The sequence below is a fragment of the Hemiscyllium ocellatum genome, chromosome 5, assembly GCF_020745735.1.
Source record: "Hemiscyllium ocellatum isolate sHemOce1 chromosome 5, sHemOce1.pat.X.cur, whole genome shotgun sequence".
Taxonomy (NCBI): Eukaryota; Metazoa; Chordata; class Chondrichthyes; order Orectolobiformes; family Hemiscylliidae; genus Hemiscyllium; species Hemiscyllium ocellatum.
The window spans coordinates 132,749,853-132,774,458 of record NC_083405.1 but is presented as its reverse complement, the minus strand read 5'-3'; the positions used below and the strand labels follow the sequence as shown (position 1 = coordinate 132,774,458).

The 24,606-nt window shown below is 44.7% G+C and overlaps 2 protein-coding genes across 3 annotated transcripts in view; one reads left to right on the top strand and one right to left on the bottom strand.

Moving 5' to 3' along the window:
- The window catches only part of gfus.1 (GDP-L-fucose synthase, tandem duplicate 1), a 28,875-nt gene extending 11,568 nt beyond the window's left edge, over positions 1-17,307 (top strand). Inside the window, exons 5-11 of the mRNA XM_060825217.1 lie at positions 4,390-4,463; positions 4,613-4,746; positions 6,595-6,659; positions 7,503-7,569; positions 8,449-8,528; positions 15,201-15,300; positions 16,540-17,307. Of these exons, the coding sequence (XP_060681200.1) occupies positions 4,390-4,463; positions 4,613-4,746; positions 6,595-6,659; positions 7,503-7,569; positions 8,449-8,528; positions 15,201-15,300; positions 16,540-16,595 (576 nt within the window). The 3' untranslated portion in view covers positions 16,596-17,307. The remainder of the gene's footprint in view (positions 1-4,389; positions 4,464-4,612; positions 4,747-6,594; positions 6,660-7,502; positions 7,570-8,448; positions 8,529-15,200; positions 15,301-16,539) is intronic.
- Positions 17,308-19,846: 2,539 nt separating this feature from the next.
- Positions 19,847-24,606, bottom strand: part of bmb (brambleberry) — a 43,699-nt gene continuing 38,939 nt past the window's right edge. For both annotated transcript variants that reach the window (XM_060825655.1, XM_060825656.1), the window contains one exon: positions 19,847-21,646. In XM_060825655.1, the coding sequence (XP_060681638.1) occupies positions 21,523-21,646 (124 nt within the window). In that variant the 3' untranslated portion in view covers positions 19,847-21,522. The remainder of the gene's footprint in view (positions 21,647-24,606) is intronic.

Genomic DNA, 24,606 nt, shown 5'->3' with positions numbered 1-24,606 from the left:
TCAAGTCTTTTTCCCAGAATTGGGGAATCAAGGATGAGAGAGCTTCGGTTTAAGGTTAGAGGGGAGAGAATAAAAGGGAACCTGAGGGGCAACGTTTTTTACACAGGGTGGTACACCTATGGAATGAGCTGCCAGCAGAAGTGGTTGAAGCGGGTACATTAACAACATTTTAAAGGGCATTTGGATAAAAAGGATGGATATGAAAGCATTAGAAAGATATGGACCAAGTGCAGGGAAATGGGGTTAGTGTGGACGGACATTTTAGTCGGCATGGACCAGTTTGGGTCAAAGAGCCTGTATCTGTGCTGTAGGACTCGATGACTCCTCATCTCAATCTGAAATAACTGACTCCCTTATCCTAAGGCCGTGATAGCTGGGTTCCAGCTGTACAAATCCTCTGGTTGTCTGTCCTGTCAGGAACTTGAATGATAATCTCAGGTAAAGAGCCATAGAAATGTACAGCACAGAAACAGACCCTTCGGTCCAACTCATCCATGCTGACCGGATATCCTAAATTAATTTAGTCCCATTTGCCAGCATTAGGCCCATATCCCTCTCACCTCTTCCTACTCATATACCCATCCAGATGCCTTTTTTTTTTAAAAGATATTTTTATTAGAAATTTAATATTTTGACAGATTTACAAAAATAAACAGAACTTTCAAGCACAAACATTAATATAAAAATAGATCTTAAATATATAATCATCAAAATTCAAAGGAATGATACTAAAGAAGAAAGAAAAACAATGAAACTCAGTTAACTACTAATCTAATCCACAATTATCCAGAGTGTATAGTTGAGTCACTTACATCCTTCAAACAAGAGAAAATGTTCTCTAATACACTCATAACAGTATAATAAAAAGGAAACTATTTCCAAACAATAAGAACAAAAAAAATAAAACATGTTTGAATGGAGATCCTCCCCCTTGTTCTCAGGGGGCCTTACTTCCTTTCTAAAGGTCCACCATATCCTCTCCCAAACAGTGTCCCACCCTTGACCCGGGCGCTCCTTAATAGGATTTAGATATAATACCGAGCTAGAGTTAACAGTGAGCGCCGCACCCCCACCCCTCCCCACCCATACCTGAGTATATCTGATAGCATCAATGCCACGTACAAACACACATAACTATAAAATTACAACTCCAACAAATTACAGTTAAGTATAATAACATAAAATAGCAAGGGAAGACAACCCTGCTCCCAGAAGCAAAAGTAAAGTAGAGTAAAGTATCCACTTCTCCCCACGGAGTGTGGAAGAGGCAAGCCAACATAAATTGTCTCTTACGATTTATTTAAACGAGTCTAAAAGTTCCTTAGCCTCTTCTGGTGATCTAAAATTATACTCGGATCCTTCGTGGGTAAAGCATAACGTCGCTGGGTAGCGTAAGGTGTATTGAATATTTAAGTTCCTTAGACATTTCTTCACCTCATCAAACGCCTTCCTCCTTCGTGCCAAAGCCGGGGACAAGTCCTAAAATAACATAATCTTGGATCCTTCATGGATTATGGCTTTAGGATCCTTTCCAAGATTTCTGGAGGCATCCAGGAGTATCTGCCTCTCCCTATAACTCTGCAGCTGGAACAGGACCGGGCGTGGGCGCTGGTTTGGGCCAGATCCGCGTGCTGCGACCCGGTAGGCCCACTCCACCCTTACCCGGTCAGTTACAGCCCCCAGGTTTAAAAGCTGGGGCAGCCATCGCTCCAGAAATACTGCTAACTGTCCCTTCTCTTCTTGTTCAGGGAGGCCCAGAAGACGGATATTCTTTCTCCGATTTCTATTATCCAGGTCATCCATGTAGATTTCAAAGGCCCGGACTCTCTGCTCCAGAGCTCGCACCTGTTCTGCAGCTGTTTGTGCTGCAGCCTCGGAGGTCGTGGCCTTTAGCTCCGCCCCCTTCACTCGGCCCTGGAATTCCTCGAGAGCCTGGCTGTGCTTTTGTAACTTTTCTTCGAATGCATTCCATCTCTGTCTGGATTCTGCGATGAAATTGACGAGTGTCGTTTCCAGCCTGGCAATCATCTCTTCAAGGCCTGTTTTTACATCAGCTGCAGCCGGAGGAGGAGAGGAGGGTGGGGGAGGGGTCTTTGTTTTCTGAGAGCTGCGGGATCCCTTTGGTTTACTCATTATCCACTTAATATTAAACTGCTTAAATATAATAGTAAACAGCTAATTAAGGTTAGAAACTTTTTTTGGGTGGTTTGGTAAGTGTGGTGGGGATGAGTAACTCACTTTACCCAGGTTTTGGGAAGAGCACTGTAAACTCAGACTTGCTGAGTCACCGCCATCTTGGATCTCCTCCCAGATGCCTTTTAAATGTTGTACTGGTCTCCTCCACTTCCTCTGGCAGCTCATTCCATACACACACCATCCTCTGCATAAAAAAACTTGCTCCTTAGGTCCCTTTTATATCTTTTCCCCTCTCACCTTTTTAAACCTATTCCAGTGGGGGGGTGGGTGGAGGATAACGTCTATTTACCCTATTCATGCCCCTCATGATTTTACAAATCTCTGTAAGGTCACCCCTCAGCCTCTGACGCTCCAGAGAGAATAGCCCTAGTCTTTTGTTTGGAGGGCCGAAGGGCCTGTTGCTGTGCTGTAATATTCTTTTGTTCTTATTCAGCCTCTCCCTATGTCTCAAACCTTGGCAACATCCTTGTAAATGTTTTGTGAAGTCTTTCAAGTTTCACAACATCCTTCCAAGATCAGGGAGACCCAGGATTGTCCGCAGTATTCCAACAGTGGCATAACCAATGTTAGTCAATCTCTCCTCCTAGGGCAGTCCTCACACTGAGGGAACAGTTGGCTTTCCGGAGTTGGAGGTTTATGGACTCGGACTGTGTCCCATGTTCTGGGTATCCCTGATGTGGGCTACTGGAGTTTCGATGAAGGACTGAGGTGATAGCTAGGAATAAGAGCTCCCTGGAGAGGAGCAGCGGTTTGCCCAAACAGGACATGCCATCACTCCAAAAAAAAAAGGCCATTCAGTCCATCCAACCAGCTGCAGTGATATCCCAGCAATTGGCCAATTGAATCAAACAGCACGTTCCTTTGTCGTTTGTAAGTTAACTGAGTGTTAACTGTGAAGGGCTAACGAAGGGCTTATACCAGAAACGTCAACTCTCCTGCTCCTCGGATGCGGCCTGAGCAGTTGTGCTTTACCAGCACCACACCCTCGACTCTGATCTCCAGCATCTGCAGTCCTCGCTTTCTCCTGAGTGGGAATTACACTGAACCAGCCAAAACAAAGCGTCCATAGTTAGATTCTTGATTGGGCAACAGTTGGTCCACATTCCCAAGAACACTCCGGGTATGGTAACAGCCAATTGAAGATCAGTCAAACTCTGACCTTGGCACATGGAGTGTTTGCTTGAAGTGAATACGTTCATACGGAGGGACCAGTTGTCTCTGAACAAAAGGAATACATTCAAGTCCTTTTCTTTCAGATTATCAAGGAGCTCAAAAAGTCTCATATCCCCATTACTTTCTCCATGGCAATGCCTTAGCCAATAGGAGTCAACTGAACAACCCTTTTTTCCAGTGGTGTAAACTGTTAAGATTATGTAAAAGGTGGTATTCTTGCAGTTATCCTGATAGTCAGAAGGTTTTTACTGCACTGAAACAGGCCGTTTGGGCCGTCACATCCATCATCAAACGTCCAGTTATACTAGTCCATTTCCCAGCACTTGGCACACAGCCTTGTATACTGTGGTGTTTCACGTGCTGATCGAAATGGTTCTTAAATGTCTTCAGGGCTCCTGGCTCTGCCAGCCTATTAGACATTTCTTTTTGAGTGCAAGATGTTAAGATTAGATAAATGGGGGTCCTGGCCAACAAAGGTCAAGTCCTGTTAAACCAAGTGACTGTTTAATAGACGTGTTGAAAATCACAAAGGATTTTGATAGACTCGCGAAGGAGAGGCTGTTTCAGTGCCCAGAGGGGATATAATTACAGACATTGGCACGAGAGACAGTGAGGAGCTGGGAAAATGTTCTGCGCCGTGATGTTTTGGAATGCTCTGCCTCAGAAAGAGATGGAAGTGGGTATGAATAATAAATTTCCAAAAGGATTTGGATAAATCTTTGCGGTGATGGTGTTACCTGGATAGTCCTTTCAAAAGCCAGGCTCAGATTCGATGGGCTGAAGGGCCTGCATCTGGGTCACCACGTGAGATTCTGTCATTCTAATCTGGCTCTTGGCTGTGTTCAAAGCCCCATTTGGATATGAGCTGGTGGCCGGTCACTGTTCTAGCTACCAGTAATGCAGTCTAAAACTCGCTGACGTCCAGTTACAGAGAATCCTGCTGAAACTACCATCTGGGATTTGGAATTGACTGGACAGTATAAATTAGCAATTTAATAAAACATTCTCTCTCCCTCGTAGATCCACAATGGGCCCCCACACCGTTCAAACTTTGGATATTCATATGCAAAGCGAATGATTGATGTGCAGAACCGGTAAGTCTCTGAAATGAAGTCTGTCCTCCAATTCGTACATTTTCTTCCGTTTCTCTGCCTTGTGGCACAGACGCTGTTTCCCCAGCAGGACTGGGGTTGCCTTATCTCGGGTGTGGTTAGCCGCTGACCCTGCTCTTTCTCTGTCGCAGTGCCTACTCTGAGCAACATAAGCGTATGTTCACATCCGTGATCCCCACCAACGTATTCGGAAAATATGACAATTTTAATATCGAGGACGGTCACGTTCTGCCTGGACTGATTCACAAGACATACCTGGCACAGAGTTGAGTCTCTGATTTCTTTGTTAGATTTTAACACATTCCTCCTAAGGTCTGTTTCTTGTGATCTCCTGAAACCATTTTTAATCAGACTTGGAATGCCATAAGTGACAACAAGCCACCTGGATATTATACAGTCACACAGCACTGAAACAGACCTTTCAGTCCAACCAGTCCATAACAACCATAATCCCAAAATAAACTAGTCCCACCTGTCTGCTCCTGGCCCATATCTCTCCAAACCTTTTCTATTCATTTACTTTATCCAAATGTCTGTTAAATGTTGTACCTGTACCCACATCCATCACTTCCTCTGGAAGTTCATGGCACACACTCTGTGTAAAATGTTGCCCCTCAGGTCTTTTTCAAATCTTTCTATAATTAGGATTTTGGGTAGTTTTGGTGAAAGAGATGGGTTTTAAGAGCATTTGAGGAAGAAGGTACATATATACCCAGAGACCTAACCTCTGGAGACAGAAGGAGCCTGTCCAGGCATTGCCCTTTTGAAATGACCAATGCCCCCATGAGGAACAACAGTTACCTCATACACTCTCCATGGCAATGCCTCGGCCACTCAGAGTTGACTTGCCAACTAATCAACAGCCTCTGATATTTGGCATTCTTGCATCTGTCCTGACAAGTGAAGAGTAAAAGGTCTGGACACCATGTCATTTTGTTGTGGGTTACCCCATTAGGAGCAAGGGGGAAACTCTCCTTTGAACATCTACTGTCAAGGTCCCTGCGCATCTCATTTCAATTTCATCACCTATTCCCTTAAACTCCAGTGAGTTTTTAAAAAATCATTAATGGGATGAAAGCATCGCTGGTTAAGCCACCATTTATTACCCAAATTTAATTACCCAGAGGGCAGTTAAGTGGTGAACCACATTGCTGTGCCTGGAGTCACACGTAGGTCAGAATGGCAGTTTCTTTCCCTGAAGGGTATTAGTGAACCAGATGGATTTTTGTTCCTTTAACAATTGATTCACGGTCATCATGAAACTGTTAATTCAAATTCCACCATCTACCGTGGCGGGATTTGAACCCTGGTCCCCAGAACATTACCTGGGTCTCTGGAATAACAGCACAATGGTAATACCACTACGCTGTTGCCTCCCCCCGGCAACCTACTCAACCTCCGACCATAAGACACCCACTGTCCCCACCATCAACATCCCAGAAATTAGCTGATTGGCTCTTCTCTGAGTGGCTTCCAATAAAAGTGAGTCCCTCTGAGTATTGTGGGGCTAGGGCTGGGCCAGGTTACAGAAAGTGTGGGGATGAGTGTGAAAGGTGAGTCTGCTCCCTGTCTGTTTGACCAGGAGGCACGCAACCCTAAGAATTGATGTGCCAACTAATTAACAGCCTCTGATATTTGACATTCTTGCGTCTGTCCTCATTAGATTACTTACTTACAGTGTGGAACAGGCCCTTCGGCCCAATACGTCTACGCCAACCCATCGAAGTGCAACCCATCCAGACCCATTCCCCTACATTTACCCTTTCACCTAACATTATGGGCAATTTAGCTTGGCCAATCCACCTAACCTGCACATTTTTGGACTGTGGGAGGAAACCAGAGCACCCGGAGGAAACCCACGCAGACACTGGGAGAATGTGCAAACTCCACACAGAGTCACCTGAGGCGGGAATTGAACCCAGGTCTCTGGCGCTGTGAGGCAGCAGTGCTAACCACTGAACCACCATGCCATCTTGACAAGTGAAGGGCAAAAGCTTATGACACCATGTCACTTTTGGCCACTATCTTAGAGACGTATAGGGAGGGGCCAAGGCAGCTGAAGGTGTGGAGGTTAGAGTGAAGTTACTGACCTCTTGTTGGTTCCTTCCTGCAGGAAATGGCACAGCGCTGGAGGTGTGGGGATCAGGCAAACCCAAGAGGCAGTTTATATACTCTTTGGTAGGTTGTCGTGCACAGCTGATCCTCTGAACAGATCCAGCAGGGGGATCCATGGAGAGAGCTGGAACCCAGCTACTGGTTAGCGAGGCCTCTCATGTCCATCTCCAGCCCAGACTGCTGACTGGGTACCTTCAGGTAACAGCTGGGCTGGACCTTTCATCTTCCTCCTTGCCCCTCCCTGACCATCAGAGCTAGGAGCAGGAGTAGGCCATTCATACCCTCAAGCCCGCTCTGCCATTTAATACGATCATGGCTGACCTCAACTCAGCCTCAACTCCACTTTCCCTCCTGCTGTCCTTAAGCCTTCAACACATTACTAATTAAAATTCTATCACCACCTTCAGTTTACTCAGAGTCCCAGCATCTGGCACCGTCCGGGCTAGTGAGTTCCACAGAGAAATGGATGAAAATGCTTGCGGAAAGTTCCTCACCAAGCCCAGAAACTGGATCCATAGATCACAGGAATCTTCTGTTTCTCTGTCCCCATCCACAACAGGTGCAGTAGGAGGAGATTACCACCAAAGAAAAGCTCCGCAACTTGATGCTGAGTTGTGTGGAGGTGCCCCTCTCTGAGGGGAGGAGATCAGTTACAGAGTGGGGTGGGATTGAATCAGGCTTTGTCTGCTCACTGGGATTGATGGGTCCCTCTAAGGGTCTAAATTGACACCGCATCTGCCTGGTCTTCTCTCCTGACCGGGAAGCAGTGGGGCCACGGATGTCCCCATCCCATCACCTGGGTGTCCTGAGTACATGGCACGTACATAAACAGAGAACTGCATTCAAACAAGACAGGGTAATTGAGCTTCATGAATCAATTTGATAACCAATGACTGCATATTCCAGGACTTGGCCCGTCTCTTCCTCTGGGTTTTGAGAGAGTATGAAGAGATTGAGCCCATCATTCTGTCAGGTATGAATGATTTGTTTGTACGTTTGAGCTTCTGTCAACTATTAGTCAGGGGTGCCATTCAAATGCAGATTTCTGTCTGGGGAAGATCAGACAGGTTGAGCCTGTATCCATTGCAGTTTAGAAAGGTGAGCGCTTTACTCTGTAACCCCATGCTGTTCCTGTCCTGGGAGCATTTGATGGGACAGTGTGTATGGAGCTTTACTCTGTAACCCCATGCTGTTCCTGTCCTGCGAGCATTTGATGGGACAGTGTAGAGGGAGCTTTACTCTGTAACCCTGTGCAGTCCCTGTTCTGGGAGTGTTTAATGGGACAGTGTAGAGGGACCCTTACTCTACCTAACCCCATGCTGTTTCTGTGCTGGGAGCATTTGATGGGACATTATAGAGAGAGTTTTATGCTGTATCTAGCCCTGCATTGTCCCTGTCCTCAGTATGTTTGATGGGGACAGTGTAGAGGAAGCTTTATTTTAAATCTACCCCCATGCTGTCCTGGAAGTATTTAATGGGGTACTGTTGAGTGAGCTTTACTTTCAGTTTGAAAGAGTAGAGAAAGATTTACTTTCCATTTACTTTTAGCTTAAAAGAGTTGAGGAAGTTTTACTTTGCGTCTAACCCCATGCTGTACCTGTCCTGAGAGTATTTGATGGGGACCGCTTGGAGGGAATTTTACTCTGTTTCTGACTCTGCCGGACTTGTCGTGGGAGTACTTAATGGGGCAATTTTCTAAAAACTGGAAACTGTTTCCTTCTGATTCTGTTGGGGACCATCTCTAAGTTCTCGTCCTGCTGCAGGGGGAGTTTGTGAAGAGGTTGCCTTCGGCTGAGAAGCAGGGTTTTGGATAGTGTTTCTGAGCCCCGTTTTGCTGTGTTTCTGTCTGCAGTGGGCGAGGAAGATGAAGTGTCCATAAAAGAGGCAGCGGAGAGCATCGTGACAGCGATGGGCTTCAAGGGGGAAGTCACTGTATCCTTCACATATACACCAACCTGTAATGTATTACATCCACTGGGAGCATCCCAGGTCCAGGAACCTCCTCACTGAATTAGTGTGGCCAGTGATACAACCCAACCAGCCATGAACTCTGGGTGGGTGGTGGTATGTGTGTTAGTGACTGTGCACGTGGGTGTGTCTATGGTGTGCATTATTGGGTGTGGGTGTGGGTGTGTGTCAGAGATTGTCCAGCGCTCCGTCCCCTCTTCTCTTTCCCCGCCCCCCCCCCCCCCCTCACTATTAACCAATGATACATTGACCCTTGTTGTACCACAGCTACAATCCATCAACTGGGAAATAAAGGGGGCGGCACGGTGGCTCAGTGGTCAGCACTGCTGCCTCACAGCGCCAGGGACCTGGGTTCGATTCCCAACTCAGCGACCATTTGTGTGGAGTTTCCACGTTCTCCCCGTGTCTGCTTGGGTTTCCTCCCACAATCCAAACAATCAGATGAATTGGCGATCCTAAATTGCCCATAGTGTTAGGTACATTAGTCGGAGGTAAATATAGGGTAGGGGAATGGGTCTGGGTGGGTGACTGTTCGGAGGGTCAGTGTGGACTTGTTGGGCGAAAGGACCTGTTTCGATACTGTAGTGAATCTAATCTAATCTAATCTGTCAGTCAAATAACCTGATCTGCCCCAGCCCTAATTCCAAAGTTTTTGTGTTTGGACAGAAAGCAACTTTTGTTTCGAGCCTTTGGTTGTTTCTACAAACGTTATTATTGGCAATTACTCGTTTTCATGTATGTTTAAAGATTCACACAGCACGGAACCAAATCCTTCAGTACGACTTGTCCAAGCTGACCAGGATTCCCAAACAGCTGCAAATGTGTTGCTGGTCAAAGCACAGCAGGTTAGGCAGCATCTCAGGAATAGAGAATTCGACGTTTCGAGCATAAGCCCTCCTGATGAAGGGCTTATGCTCGAAACGTCGAATTCTCTATTCCTGAGATGCTGCCTAACCTGCTGTGCTTTGACCAGCAACACATTTGCAGCTGTGATCTCCAGCATCTGCAGACCTCATTTTTTACTCCAGGATTCCCAAACATTAGAACATAGAAATGTACAGCACAGTACAGGCCCTTTGGTTCATAATATTGTGTCAAGGATTAATCCTAATCTAAAATAAAATAACCTAACCTACACTGTCCATGTGCATGTCCAGCAGTCGTTTAAGTGTCCCAAATGACTCTGCTTCCATCCCCACCGCAGGCAACATATTCCATGAGTTCACAATTGTCTGCATAAAGAACCTACCTCTGATGTCCCCTCTATACCTTCCTCCTAACTCCTTAAAACTACGACCCCTCATGGCAGTCAATCCTGCTCTGGGGAAATATCGCTGGCCATCGACTCTCTCCATGCCTCTCATTACCTTGATCAGGTCACGTCTCTTCCTCCTCTCCAGCAAGAAAGGTCTGAGTTCAGTCAACCTCTCCTCGTAAAACAAGCCCTCCAGTCCAGGCAGGATCCTGGTAAACCACCTTTGCACCCACTCCAAAGCCTCCACATCTTTCCTATAATAGGGTGACCAGAACTGGACACAATATTCCAAGTGTGGTCTCACCAGGGTTTTGTAGAGCTGCAGCAAAACCTCGCAGCTCTTAAACTTGATCCCCCCTGTTAATGAAAGCCAAAACACCAAATTCTTGCCACCCAAGTGGATAGGGTTGTTAACTTTGAGGGATCTACGCACTTGAACACCAAGCTCCTGCTGTTCCTCCACACTGCCAAGAATCCTGTCTTTAATCCTGTATTCAGCATTCAAGTTTGACCTTCCAAAATGCATCACTTCGCATTTATCCAGGTTGAACTCCGTCTGCCATTTCTCATCCCAGCTCTGCATCCTGTCTCTGTTGCGCTACAGCTGCAATAGCCCTCGATACTATCGACGACACCTCCAACCTTTGTGCCATCGGCAAACCTACTAACGCACCCCTCAACCTCCTCGTCCAAGTCATTTATAAAAATTACACAGCAGCGGCCCAAGAACAGAGCCCTACGGAACGCCACTCACTATTGCCCTCCAGGCAGAATACTTCCCATCTACAACCACTCTTTGCCTTCTGTCAGCCAACCAATTCTGAATCCAGATAACCAAATCTCCCTGTATCCCATTCCTCCTAAATTTATGAATAAGCCCACCGTGGGGAACCTTATCAAATGCCTTGCTGAAATCCACGTAACACTACATCCACTGCTCGATCTTTGTCAACCTGTGTCGTCACCTCCTCAAAGAACTCAAGAAGATTTGTGAGGCATGACCTATCCCTCACAAAGCCATGCTGACTGCCTTTAATCACATGTTTTTCCAAATAATCATAAAACCTATCCCTCAGAATTCTTTCCAAAACCTTGCTGCCCACAGACGTAAGACTGACAGTCTGTAATTGCCAGGGATTTCCCTATTCCCCTTCTTGAAAAGAGGAACAATTCACCTCCTCCCAATTCTCCTCCGGTGTGACTCCTGTGGAGGGTGAGTTAGCAAAGATCTTCACCAGTGGCTGAGCAACCTCCTTTCTCACTTCCCAGAGCAACCTAGAATAAATCTGGTCTGGCCCTGGGGATTTATCAATCTTAATGTTTGCCAAAATTTCCCGCACACCAACTTCAACAATCTCAGTCTGCTTAAGCCTGGTTCCCAGCTCCTCAAAGTTCTCCTTCACAACAAGGCCCCTTTCCTTAGTGAAAACCAAAACAAAGATCTCATTTAGGGCTTCCCCTACCTGCTCAGACCACAAGTTCCCTACGCTACACCTGACCGGCCCTACTTTCTCCCTGATCATGCTCTTATTCCTCACGTTTAAGTAAAATGCCTTTGGGTTTTTCCTAATGTTCCTGCCAAACCTTTTTTGTGCCCCTTCCTGGCTCTCCTCAGTCCATTTTTGAGCTCCTTCCTAGCAAGCCTGTAAAGCCTGTAATCCTCTAAAGCTGTGCTAGATTCTTGCTTCCTCCAGATTACGTAAGTTGCCTTCTTCCTTTTCACGAGAAGCTCCTCTGTTCTCATCATCCAAGGTTTCTTAATCTTACCCCTTCTTACCTGTCTCAGAGGAATGAATTTGTGCATCACTCACAACAACTGCTCCTTAAACATTCTCCACATGTCTGTTGTGCTCTTTCTGTAGAACAGTTGCTCCCAAACTGTATTTCCCAACTCCTGTCTGATAGCATAATAATTTCCTTTTCCCCAATTAAACATTTCCCATGATAACTACTCCTTTCCCCCTCCATGGCTATGGTAAATGTCAGGCAGTTGTGGTCACTGTCACCAGTGTTTTCCCATCGTGAGATCTGACACCTGTCCTGTCTCGTTGTTGAGCACCAAATCCAAAATGGCCTCTCCCCTTGTCGGTCTGTCTACATACTGAGTAAGGAAACTCTCCTGAACACACCTGGCAAAAACGGCTCCCGGATGATCCGCAGTTCATCCAGCTCCAGCTCCAGTTCTAGTTCCCTAACTCTGTTTTCGGGGAGCTGGTGTTGGGTGCACTTCCCGCAGATGTGGCCAGTATCTCTTTCCCTGCCGCATTCCGCAGGAGGAATATGCAACTGCCCTGACATCATACCCCACTGCTCTGAAAACCCACACAGTACTAAATGAGGAAGGGAAAAAAAGAGAAAACTTAGAGTCTACAGACTCTTATTAAGGTTAGAGGTGGTGGGTGGGAGGTCCTATGGTGTAGGGTCTCTGGTTTAGATCACACCCACTTCAGTGTGATCAGTTACCTTCCCAGCAGGCTCTGCTCTCTGCTCCTGCCACCCAAACCGGAAAAGGCCGCAGGCATAAGGAAGGTAGGTCCTTTTATAGAAACCCTTACTTTCCCAACAGACTCTTATTCTGCTCTCTGCTCCTGCCACCCGAACCTGAAAAGGAACTCAAAAATGTGTGCACTAGCCTCATTTGCCAGCATTTGGCCAATATCCCTCTAAACCTTTTCTATTCCTATACCCATCCAGATGCCTTTTAAATGTTGTAATTATACACACCTTCACCACCACCTCTGGCAGCTCATTCCACACACGCACCACCCTCTGCGTGAAAAAATTGCCCCTCATTTACAAACTTACTGATTTCCTATATTCACACCCGAGTCTTTTATATATATCTGAAAAAAAGCATGGACCCTGCACCGATCCTATGGCATACCGCTAGTCACAAGCCTCCAGTTCAAAAAACAACACTCCACTGCCGCTTCTGTCTCCTATCTTCAAACCAATTTTGTTTCCAAATGGCTAGCTCTCCCTGGATTCCATGTGATCGAACGTTGCTAACCAGTTTACTCTGCAGATCTGTTGAACACCTTGCTGAAGTCCACATAGACGATGTCAGTCAAAAAGTTCCAGACCAAAAACGTTTGGTTAAAACTGCAAAAGGTTTAGTTGAAGCTGAGAGATCTTAAGCTCTGCTGCATAAGGCTTCAGGAAGAGACTGTCAGATTCTTGAGATCAGACATTTAAACACAGCAAACTGAAGCCGTAAAAATGTGAATGGGAAGGGATTTCTTTCTGGTGTGAGTAAAGGTGCGTTTTGGGGGTTATTGGGTTGTATTTTGTTGGGCATTTCAAATTCTTTAAACTATGTAAATAGTTGGTCTATTCTATCTTATCTTCACTTCTTTTGTGCTATTAATTGCTAAACATGGAGCTGCAGCTTTGTGTCTTTACATTTCAGTGAAAGGCCACCTGTTTCAAGCCAAAAAAAAACACCGAATTTGTCCACCTCAGGGACTCCACGTCTCTGGTTCTGGGTTCTGGGGGTCCTTGTGTGGATGATGAGCCCAATCCTGGAGCCACATTTCCAGCCACACATTTGGCAGGTGTTTCCAGGAGGTGGAATGAGATTTTGTTTTTGATTGCTGGCATTCCTTTCTCCAGTTTCTTTTTCTATGCTTCCTCCTGCCAATGGGTGTTCTCAAAGTATTCTACCCCTCTAAAGGAGCTTTCTCCAAGTCGGTTTCTTCTGAACAAGGGTCTCCCGTGTGTTTACCTCAGTTGTATTTCTCAAGGGAGGCCTTCAGGGAATCTTTCAAACGCTCTCTTTGTCCTCCTCTCGCGAGTGCTTTCCTTGAGCTGGGTGGACACCTGTGCTCACCATACCCAAAGCAGATGCCTGCTGTCATATGTGATTCTGGAGTTGGGCAGCAGTTGAACAGTCCTGACTGCACAATAGATCCATGAACAACCCATTTCAGAAAGTCCGTTGAGCTGGTAATGTGCCTCATAACAGGAACCTGTTCTCTACAAATAAACAGAATACCTTGAAGTCTTGCAACGTTTTTGAATTGTTGTGGAAAGCTTATAGTTCCCTATTGTTTTCTCCAGGGCAATACCTCAGTCAATTCGAGTCAACTTGTGAATCAAGCACTGTCCTTTTTGTCCTGTAGTATCATTATGCTCATTTGATATTCCAGCTTTTATCCTATTGAGTCCAAGACTGAAATGCTTCAGTAACATGTTCTCTTCAACTACAGTGAAGTTCTCTACTACTTGAGACAATTTATGTTCCATTTAATGGTCTCTGTGGCTTTTTTCCTGGCTGTCCTAAGTATATTCAAGGCTGAGATAGATATTTTTAATAAGGAAATCAAGAATTGTTGAGGAAGAGGTAGGAAAGTGGAATTGAAAATTATCAGATCAGTCATGATCCCAATGAATGACGGAGCAATCAAAGAATCAAATGGCCAACTTCTATTCCTTTGAAGTGTAGAACAGTACAGCACAGGTACAGACTCTTCAGCCCACCCTGTCTGTGCTGACCATGATGCCTTTCTAAATTAACTTTAACTGCCTGTACATTGTCAATTTCCCTTTATTCTCTGCCTGTTCATGTGTCTGTCTAAATGCCTCTTAAACGTTGCTGCTTCCACCACCTCCCCTGCTAGTGTTCCACTCACCTACCACCCTCTGGGTAAAAATGCTTGCCTTGCATATCTCCTTTTAAACTCTTCCCCTCTCATCTTAAATCTATGTCCCCTAGTATTTGACATTCCACTGGGAAAAAGATTCTGATGATCCATCCTGTCCATGTCTCTCAATTTTATACACTTCTATCAGGTTGCCCCTCAGCCTCTGACATTCTAGCGAAAACAATCCAAGTTTGTCCAACCTCTCCTTTCGCTAATACACTCCAATCGGGTAACGTCCTGGTAAACCTCTTTTGCAACATCCCCAGACCCTCCACATCCTTCCTATAATGTGGCAACCAGAACTGCACACAATACTCTAAATGTGACGTACCTGAAGTTTTATACAGCTGCAACAGGACTGGCCAACTTTTTTCTACAAAAATCCCTGACCGATGAATGCAGACATCTGCTCTGCGCCTTTTGTTTGGGTATTGTTCACCACAGTTGTCCAGGAGTTTAACACTGAATTCTTATGGGGTTGGTCATCCAAGTGCAAGCCTACATGGGACTGAGCCTCACCTGTGACGTGCTTTCTACAGTGTAACAATTTACTTCATTCACGTGTGCCGGATTACAGGCAATGTATTCATGGGTGTATTGTGCTGAGTGATCTGTACTCCAGAAGAGTCTGTTAATCCGTGCTTGGGGAATATCCATCAGGTTGTGGCATGGCAGCCTTCAGGCAACCAAGGACATCCCAAATGCTTCTCTCTCTCTTCTTTAATTTTGAGTATCAAGTTTGACACCAGCAAGTCTGATGGGCAGTACAAGAAGACAGCGAGTAACAGCAAGTTGAGGAAATACCTGCCAGACTTCAAGTTTACCCCCTTCAGCCAAGGTGAGTCTCGATGTTTTCAGCACATTTATCTTGCATTGACATCTCTTCCACAAACTCGGATGTTACAGTAAAGCGCGGTGTTTACTGCCAGCACTCTTTTCTACATTTTGGTTTTTCAATTTGTAGAATGTGAGCTTTGCTAGCTATTTATTAGCCATCCCTAATTGCCCCTGAGAAGGTAGTGATAAGTTCCACCTTGAACTGCTGCAGTCTCTGGGATGTCAGTCGACTCCAGTTTGAGGACTTTGATCCAGCAACATTAGAGGAAAGGTGATATATTCCCAGAACAAGATGATAAGTAGCTTCGAGGTTGTGTTCCAATATTTCTACTGCCCTTGTCCTTCTGCATAGTACAGGTCATGGGTTTAAAATGTACTTTCAAAGGAGCTTGGGTGAGTTGCTGCAGTGCATTTTGTAGATAGTACACACTGTTACCATTGTACATTAATGGTGGTGAATCAGGTGTTGATCAAGTGATTCATTACTGACATATGCCTTGTAGGTAGAGGACAGGCATTGAGTTACATTCTTGTAGCCCCTGTATTTATATGGCTGGCCTATTTAGTTTCTGGCCCGTGGTGACCCCAATAATGGATATTGATGCTGTGGGAATCAGCAATAGTCATACTGTGGAATAGAGTTAGCTAGTATCTGGCTGGTGGCGTTGTTTGCATGTAATGTTTTTAATTGGCTTCACCTCCACTACAGGAAAGAAAAAACTGAGTTGATTTGCTAGCATCCTTCCATGTGATTTCAGACTCAGCTATGTGATTGATTGTTGTCACCCATTCTTCATTCCCCTTTAGCAGGCCATGATTAACCATCACTTTAAACAATGAGAAGCTTGAGTTCATTTGAGGGAATTTGCAGAGTGAAGCATATGGAATCTGACTCTGGAATCAGATGTAGGGAAGAAAACATCCTATCCTCACCCAAAGAATATTAGTGAACCAGATGGGTTTTACTGGTAACCTGATAGTTTCATGGTCAGCATTAGAGGCTGGCTTTCAATTCCAGAAGCTGTTCAGGAGCAGTATGTAGGATTCAAGCCTTGGTTTCCCCATTACTGCTGGATCAGTTCATTAATCCAGTCATGTCAGCCACAATTTCCCTCTTTTGTTGCGCATGTTTTGTTTTAAAAATGTTGTTTTACCAGTTGATAGATTACTGTAAAAAGTGCAAAAAACACACATTATAAAATGCTTTTTAAAACTAAGGGTGAGTTTTCATTTGTTTCAGCTATCAAGGAGACCTGTGATTGGTTTGTGGCCAATTATGAGTTGGCAAGGAAGTGAGGAGGTGAAGAGTGATCAAACGTCAGACCATGGAGCTGCTGCCACAGTCAACCATGCACACAATGATTATGGGGTTGGGTTGAAAGTAGATATCCTATCTTGGCTGAGGGTTGGCTGTTATCAGTCTCACTAATCAAAAACAAATCTTTCCCATTTCCAATTCAATGTTTTCCTCCCTCTAAGCTGCTGCTTACCCTGTGAAAGCCAGGGAATGATGGTGGATGTGCAAGTGGTATTGTAATTCAGCTCAATGTGGGAGCAAATTTTTTTTTGTGAAATGGGTCACTTTGTTACCATTTCTAATTGTCCTTGACTTAAGTAAATTATAGATATAGAGTTGTGTAGGTGCTAAGCACTGAGCCATTATGTTGCCTATGTAAAGATGGCAGATTTCCTTCCTGAGAAAACATTAGTGAAACAACCTTATAACAATTAGTTCCACTAGCTGCTGTGTTGGAATTCTAACCAGTTTCTCCAAAACAGTAGCTCAGACTTAGGAGCTACCAGGCCAGGGATGTTTCCACCCTCTCTCCCACTGGTGACACTGTTCTTTTTGTTTTATCATAAAATTGGTCTTTGAAAATAATTTGTGTATTCCCTCTTTAGGATATATTTATAGATTACGGAGATTGCTGCAAATTATTTTGGTCATGGTGACCAACTTTGTTAGCTATAATAAACATGAATTACACTAATAGTTACATAGTCTTAAAATAGCATTTTTACACTTGCAACTGGTACATGGACAACAGGCATGTTATGGACAGACCAAGTTTAAACAGGCTGTGTGCAGTTGCAGTCTCAGCAGGGGATCAAGTTTATGTGCTGTGGAGGGGTGACAAGGGGTTCTGAGAAACAGCTGCCAGTGAGTTTCTCCTGTGCTGTGCGTGAACTCCCATGGGTTAGGTCCACAATTCTTTTTAAAAGGTGACCTCAGGTACAAAGCAAGATTCTTCCATTCAGCCATTCCCCAGGGCACATGATAAAACCTGCTCTCTTATCCCAACACTTTGGAGCAGAAGGTGGGAAATGAGTTGTGTTGATCTAGGTACAGCCACACTTCAGTTTCAGATGAGTAATAGGGGAATGTGTAAATTAGGAATGAATAGGCCACTTGATGAGTCAAGTATGTTCCATAATAACATAATTGATCTGATTACTCAGCACTGACATTCCAAAGAGCATTCCTGATCCCAACCTGATAGCTTCATATTTACAAGGGCTAATCCACCCGACCTGCACATCTTTGGACTGTGGAAGGAAAGTAGAACATGCAGGAAAACCTATGTCCATGCAGACAGGGAAAACAGGCATCAGAGACTGGAATTGAACCTAAGTCTCTGGTGCTGTGCTCAGCACTGAGCTGCTGTGCTGCCCAACTTTAATGTTCAGACTGTCTGCTTCCATCTCCTTTGGAATTCTTCCTCAAAGATTCCACTTCTTATTGAGTTCTTTGTGAAGGTGACCAAGGAAGTGGATGAGGGTAAAGCAGTAGATGTGGTGTATATGGATTTTAGCAAGGCATTCGATCAGGTACCCCATGGTAGGCTACTGCAAAAATTATGGAGGTATGGCATTGATGCATTAGAGGTTTGGATTAGGAATTGGCTGGCTGGAAGGAGACAAAAGGTAGTAGTTGATGGTATAAATGACCTGGAGGAGGGGCTTGAAGGTTGGGTGAGCAAGTTTGCGGATGATACGAAAGTCGGTGGAGTTGTGGACAGCGTAGAAGGATGTGGCAGGTTACAGCGGGATATAGATAAGTTGCAGAGCTGGGCAGAAAGGTGGAAACGGAGTTCAATGTAGCTAAGTGTGAAGTCATTCACTTTGGTAGGAGTAACAAGAAGATGGATTACTGGGGTAATGGTAGGCTACTTGGTAGTGTGGATGAGCAGAGGGATCTTGGTGTCCATGTACACAGATCTCAAAGTTGCCACCCAGGTAAATAGTGCTGTAAAGAAGGCATATGGTGTACTGGCTTTTATTGGTAGAGGAATTGAGTTCCAGAGTACCGAGGTAATGTTGCAGTTGTATAAGACTCTGGTGTGGCCTCATCTTGAGTATTGTGTGCAGTTTTGGTCGCCATACTATAGGAAGGATGTGGAGGCACTGGAATGGGTGCAGAGGAGGTTTACCAGGATGTTGCCTGGCATGGTAGGAAGATCGTATGAGGAAAGGCTGAGGCACTTGGGGCTGTTCTCATTGGAGAAAAGGAGGTTTCGGGGAGATTTGATAGAGGTGTACAAGATGATTAGGGGTTTAGATAGGGTTGACAGTGAGAACCTTTTTCCGCTAATGAGGTCAGCTGTTACTAGGGGACACAGCTTTAAATTAAGGGGAGGTTGGTACAGGACAGATGTTAGGGGTAGATTCTTTACTCAGCAGGTTGTGAGTTCATGGAATGTCCTGCCAGTAGCAGTGGTGGACTCTCCTGCATGGTCATTTAAGCGGGCATTGGGCTAGTGTAGGTTAGGTAGGCTTCGGTCGGCGCAACAGAGGGCCGAAGGGCCTGTACTGCGCTGTATTTTTCTATGTTTTAAGACTTATTTTTTCTGAGAAAGGAGTGCTGCACACTCAACTTGGAGCAGCAGTGCAAGTTAGAAAGGGCAAGGTTAGAATTCAGTTGTGAAAGCAAAATTGGGGTTTTAAAAAGTGCAAAAATTACAAGCTGTGTTAGTTTCAGGTTTTTAAAAGACTTCTGGTTGAGAAATGGGAAAATGCATTTACAAATAATTTTAAACTCTACAATCAACCAGCCCCACAGAGAGGGACCGAACAAAAAGACTGAAAACAAAGTTGCTGGAGAAACTCAGCAGGTCTGATAGCAAAGTGGATAGAAAACAAAAAGTTATGTTTTAGGTCCAGTGATCCTTGATCAGAACCTCTAAGTTTTGAATAAGTTGGCACAAGTCTGACAGGATAAATGATCTCCACTGTTGGATCATTTTAATGATTGGACCTTTCCTCCTTTGCAAAATTGGTTTGCAAATTAACTGGAATAAAAGTTGGGCACCACCATCTGCTGATATTTGATTTAGCATCCTGTCTTAAACAATAGTAGCTCTATCAGTTTTACAATCCGTCATTAGTATAGTGAAATTAAAGGAGATGGAGTAAAGCAAATGCTTCAAATCCTTCAGTTAGAGGGGAGGCAATTGTAAAAATTAAACTTCAGTTTTAAAATATCAATTTATTTAATGTTGTTAAAAATACAATTAAAATGATAAATACATTATGACATATGACACCAGTGTGTGATTAATAGAAATATGACAGAAATGCTTAGTGTTCTAATCATAGGAAGTATTGATTTTTTGACTGAAGTAAGAAAATCTGTTGAGCGTAACTGAATGGAGATTGATCAGCGGATCCAAAAATATAATTTTGAACTCCAACTTAATTTTAAATCGTGGAAAAAAAAAATCAGTTAAGCTAAACAGTTCCATTATTTTGAACAGAAAAAAGGGATCTTACATGAAGCTTCAAAGATTTTGATATTTACCCTGATGGATTCCTTTAAATAGGAAGGTAAGCAAAACCTCAAGCCCAACCCGTCCAAATACTCGCTTTACTGTTAATCAAACAAGTTCAAAAACCTAGTCTAGGAACAGAGTATTTAACTGGTTCATTACCACCTGATCACAATCTTTTTATTTCTCCCGCAATCACTTCAGATAGTTATGCCTTAGAAAAGCAACCAGGGAAACCACACACAACAAAAGCCAATCGGAATTCTGATATCAAAATGATTTCTTCATGCAAATTCAAGTTCAGATTTAATACACAGAGGAAGATACTGCAATCCTAGCGTAATGGGGAGGCCCAAAAACCAAGTTACACTAAAGAGTACTTCCAGGCCAACCATACAGTCAATTGGTCAAAACTATCCATCCACCTCAATTCTTTGTATGAATATCTGCAACAGTGACACCACACTACAAATAGTAAAACATACAAAGGATACTTGCTGTCCTGAGCAATGCTGCAGACAGAACACATGACTGAGCAGCAAGCAAGAGACAGCAGAGTCAGGGCTACTGTTTTGTGCACCAACACTGCACAGAGTAAGAGGTCAGACTCAATCCATCTTAAGTAAAATATTGTACAAAAGTATCTGGTCAGCAGGAGGACCACTATTCTGCCAACCAGTTTAAATTTCAGTAACAAACATGAATGTGCAAATTAATACAAGGCTCCAGAGACTACATTGTAGTTTACCCTAATCCCGGACCTCTTTCAAAAGGTACGAGACAAAAAGGAGTACGTAATTCTGAAACTATTCTTTCTACACCCCCTCACTTGGACAATTTTCCTAGTTGCAACTGCTTTGCCATAACTCAAATTTTTGGGAGTTGTAAGCAGATATTGTGACAGCATTGCAGCACTATTCTCATTTTACTGAAAGCCAGAATCTAACTATTCTTGGCTTTCAGACATTCCAAAGAATAAAGGCATTGCACATTGGCAGTGGCTCACTTGCTGTTCGTAACCAGGGATAAGAAGTCAGTCAAGAACATTCAAATAACACCATTTTAAAAAAAGGGAAAAGTAACCACTTATTCACTTTCCAAGTAAAAAAGTGAATAAATCAACATTTGAGATCAAAAAGGGGGAAAAAAAAAGTGCTGAAAATCCATAGCAGGTCTTCTGACAGAGTGAAAAGATAGTCTAATGTCAAACTCAGAACTAGATAGGCAGAGTACAAGGTTTTTAAAATTAAATGACACAGTCAATCATGTTTCAGATGCCTAGTTCCAAATAGTCTTGCTGATTCTGCAGAGTTTTGACAGGAAAAGAGAGATTGTTGAACAATGAGACATTATTAATGAGTGTTTCTTATATATTCAGGAAGTCACTATTTAAAATGACACAGTAAATTAATCAAATTCAAAACTACTGTAAAATTCTAGAACTAAACAACAGTAATTTAATTGTATGAAGATTGCCCTGAACAGTGGACTCGACAAAATTCTTGCCCGGTAACTGCTTTATTTCGACACGGTTGACCAGTCTTCGTGATTGCACAACATGGTTGCCTCTGTGCTAGAGATCTGGCATTAGAGAGACAAGCAAGGGAAAAAAAAAAGTTAGCTGCATTGTGAACCATTTCTCAATAGCTCATTGTGGCTAGATTTGAACAGAGTAAAGTGCAGTGACCAGGATCCCTCAAGACTTAAAAATCATGTTTAAAGTTTAAGAAAGGTGGTAAGGACAAGCCAGGGAACTATAGACCAGTGAGCCTGATGTCAGTGGCAGGCAAGTTTTTGGAGAGAATCCTGAGGGACAGTGTACATGTATTTGGAAAGGCAAGGACTGATGAGGGATAACCAACATGGCTGTGCATGGGAAATCATGTTTCACAAACTTGATTGAGTTTTTTGAAGTAGTAACAAAGGATTGATGAGGGCAGAGCAGTAGATGTGATCTATATGGGCTTCAGTAAGGCATTCAACAAGGTTCCCCATGGAAGACTGATTAGCAAGTTTAGATCTCATGGAATACAGGGAGAACTAGCCATTTGGATACAGAACTGGCTTGAAGGTAGAAGACAGAGCGTGGTGGTAGAGGGTTGTTTTTCAGACTGGAGGCCTGTGACCAGTGGAGTGCCACAAGGATCGGTGCTGGGTCCACTACTTTTCCTCATTTATATAAATGATTTGGATGCAAGCAGGAGGTATTGTTAGTAAGTTTGGAGGTGTAGTGGACAGCAAAGAGGGTTACCTCAGATTACAACAGGATCTGGACCAGATGGGCCAATGGGCTGAGAAGTGGCAGATGGAGTTTAATTCAGATAAATGCGAGGTGCTGCATTTTGGGAAAGCAAATCTTAGCAGGACTTATACACTTAATGGTAAGGTCCAAGGGAGAGTTGCTGAACAAAGACCTTGGAGTGCAGGTTCACAGCTCCTTGAAAGTGGAGTCGCAGGTAGATAGGATAGTGAAGGCAGTGTTTAATATGCTTTCCTTTATTGGTCAGAATATGGAGTACAGGAGTTGGGATGTCATGTGTGGCTGTACAGGACATTGGTTAGGCCACTGTTGGAATATTGCGTACAATTCTGGTCTCCTTCCTATCTGAAAGATGTTGTGAAACTTGAAAGGGTTCAGAAAGGATTTACAAGGATGTTGCCAGGGTTGGAGGATTTGAGCTATAGGGAGAGGCTAAACAGGCTGGGGTTGTTTTCCCTGGAGCGTCGGAGGTTGAGGGGTGACCTCATAGGAGGTTTATAAAATCATGAGGGGCATGTATAGGATAAATAGACAGTCTTTTCCCTGGATTGGGGGAGTCCACAACTAGAGGGCATAGGTTTGGGGTGAGAAGGTAAAGATATAAAAGAGACCTAAGGGGCAACGTTTTCAGAGGGTGGTACGTGTATGGAATGAGCTGCCAGAGGATGTGGTGGAGGCTGGTACAATTGCAACATTTAAGAGGCATTTGGATGGGTATGTCAATAGGAAGGATTTGGAGGGATATGGGCCAGGTGCTGGCAGGTGGGACTAGATTGGGTTGGGATATCCGGTCGGCATGGACGAGTTGGACCGAAGGGTTTGTTCCCATGCTGTACATCTCTATGACTCTGGGCATGACATCAGGAATGGTCCTGAGAAAAGAAAAAAGTGGGAGAAAACCAAGAAAGAGGTGGAAATATACTCAGTCCTTATGGATTCTCATTTGCTTCCAGAAAACACAAGCATAGAATAGAATGACAGTTCCAGTCTTTCGTTCTGGCTCATCATTACCTGGATGCGGCAAAAGTGAGTACAGCAGATGCTGGAGATAGAGTGTGGTGCTGGAAAAACACAGCAGGCCAGGCAGTATGCAAGGAGCAGGGATGTTTCGGGCAAAGGCCCTTTATCAGAAGTGAGGCTGGGAGCCTTGGGCAGAGAGATAAATGGGAGGGGGTGGGGCTGAGGGGAAGGTAGCTGAGAGTGCAATTGGAAGATTGGGGTGGGGGTAAAGGTCAGAGGGGAAGGTGCTGTAGATAGGTGGGAAGGAAGAAGGAACAGGTCATGAGAACTGCACTGAGCTGGAAGGAGTTGGAACTGGGGTAAGGTGGTGGTGTTGGGCGGGGGGGGTGGTTGAATGGAGGGGAAGTGTGGAAACTGGTGAAATCCACATTGATGCCATGGGGTTGGAGGGTTTCGAGGCAGAGGATGAGGCGTTCTTCCTCCAGGCATTGGGTGTTAAGGGAGTGGCAATGGAGGCGGCTCAGGACCTGCATGTCCTCGGCAGAGTGGGAGGGGGAGTTAAAGTGTTCAGCCACGGGGCGGTGTTGGTTGGTTGGTTGTGTTTGTATGTACGTACGACCAACCATGATGGAGGGGAAATTGTAGAGACCTCCTCCCACCTTACCTCCTGCAAACATGCCACATCTGTTCGCAGGAAGACTAATTCCACCACAGAACACATGGTGGTTGATGCTCTCCAGTGCATCTTATCCACATCCTGCACCTCCACCCTCAAAACCCACCCCTCCAACTGCAACAAGGGCAGAACCTCCCCTGGTTCTCGCCTTCCACCCCACCAACCTCCATATACATCGCATCATCCTGCACCATTTCCGCCACCTGTAAACATCCACCAGAGATATATTTTCCTCCCCATCCCTATTCGTTTTCCATAAAGACCCTTTGCCTCCATGACTACCTCGTCAGGTCCACGCCCCTGACAACCCATCCTCCCCTCCCTGCACCTTCCCTGCCATCACAGGAATTGCAAACCTGCACCCACACCATTCCCCCTCACTTCCATCCAAGGCCCCAAAGGAGATATCCACATCCAGTTTCACATGCATTTCCACACATCACATTGGGAACAACTGATATAGTAAATGGTCTCCCCTACACTGGGGAGACAGGCTCTCCGAAGCGCTCTGCGAGTAGGTGTCATCTCCGGGACACCCTCACTACTCAGCCCCACTGCCCCATGGCAGAACACTAAATCCCCTCCCACTCTGCAGAGGACATCCAGGTCCTGCGCCTCCATCACCACCTGACGCCTCATCCTCCG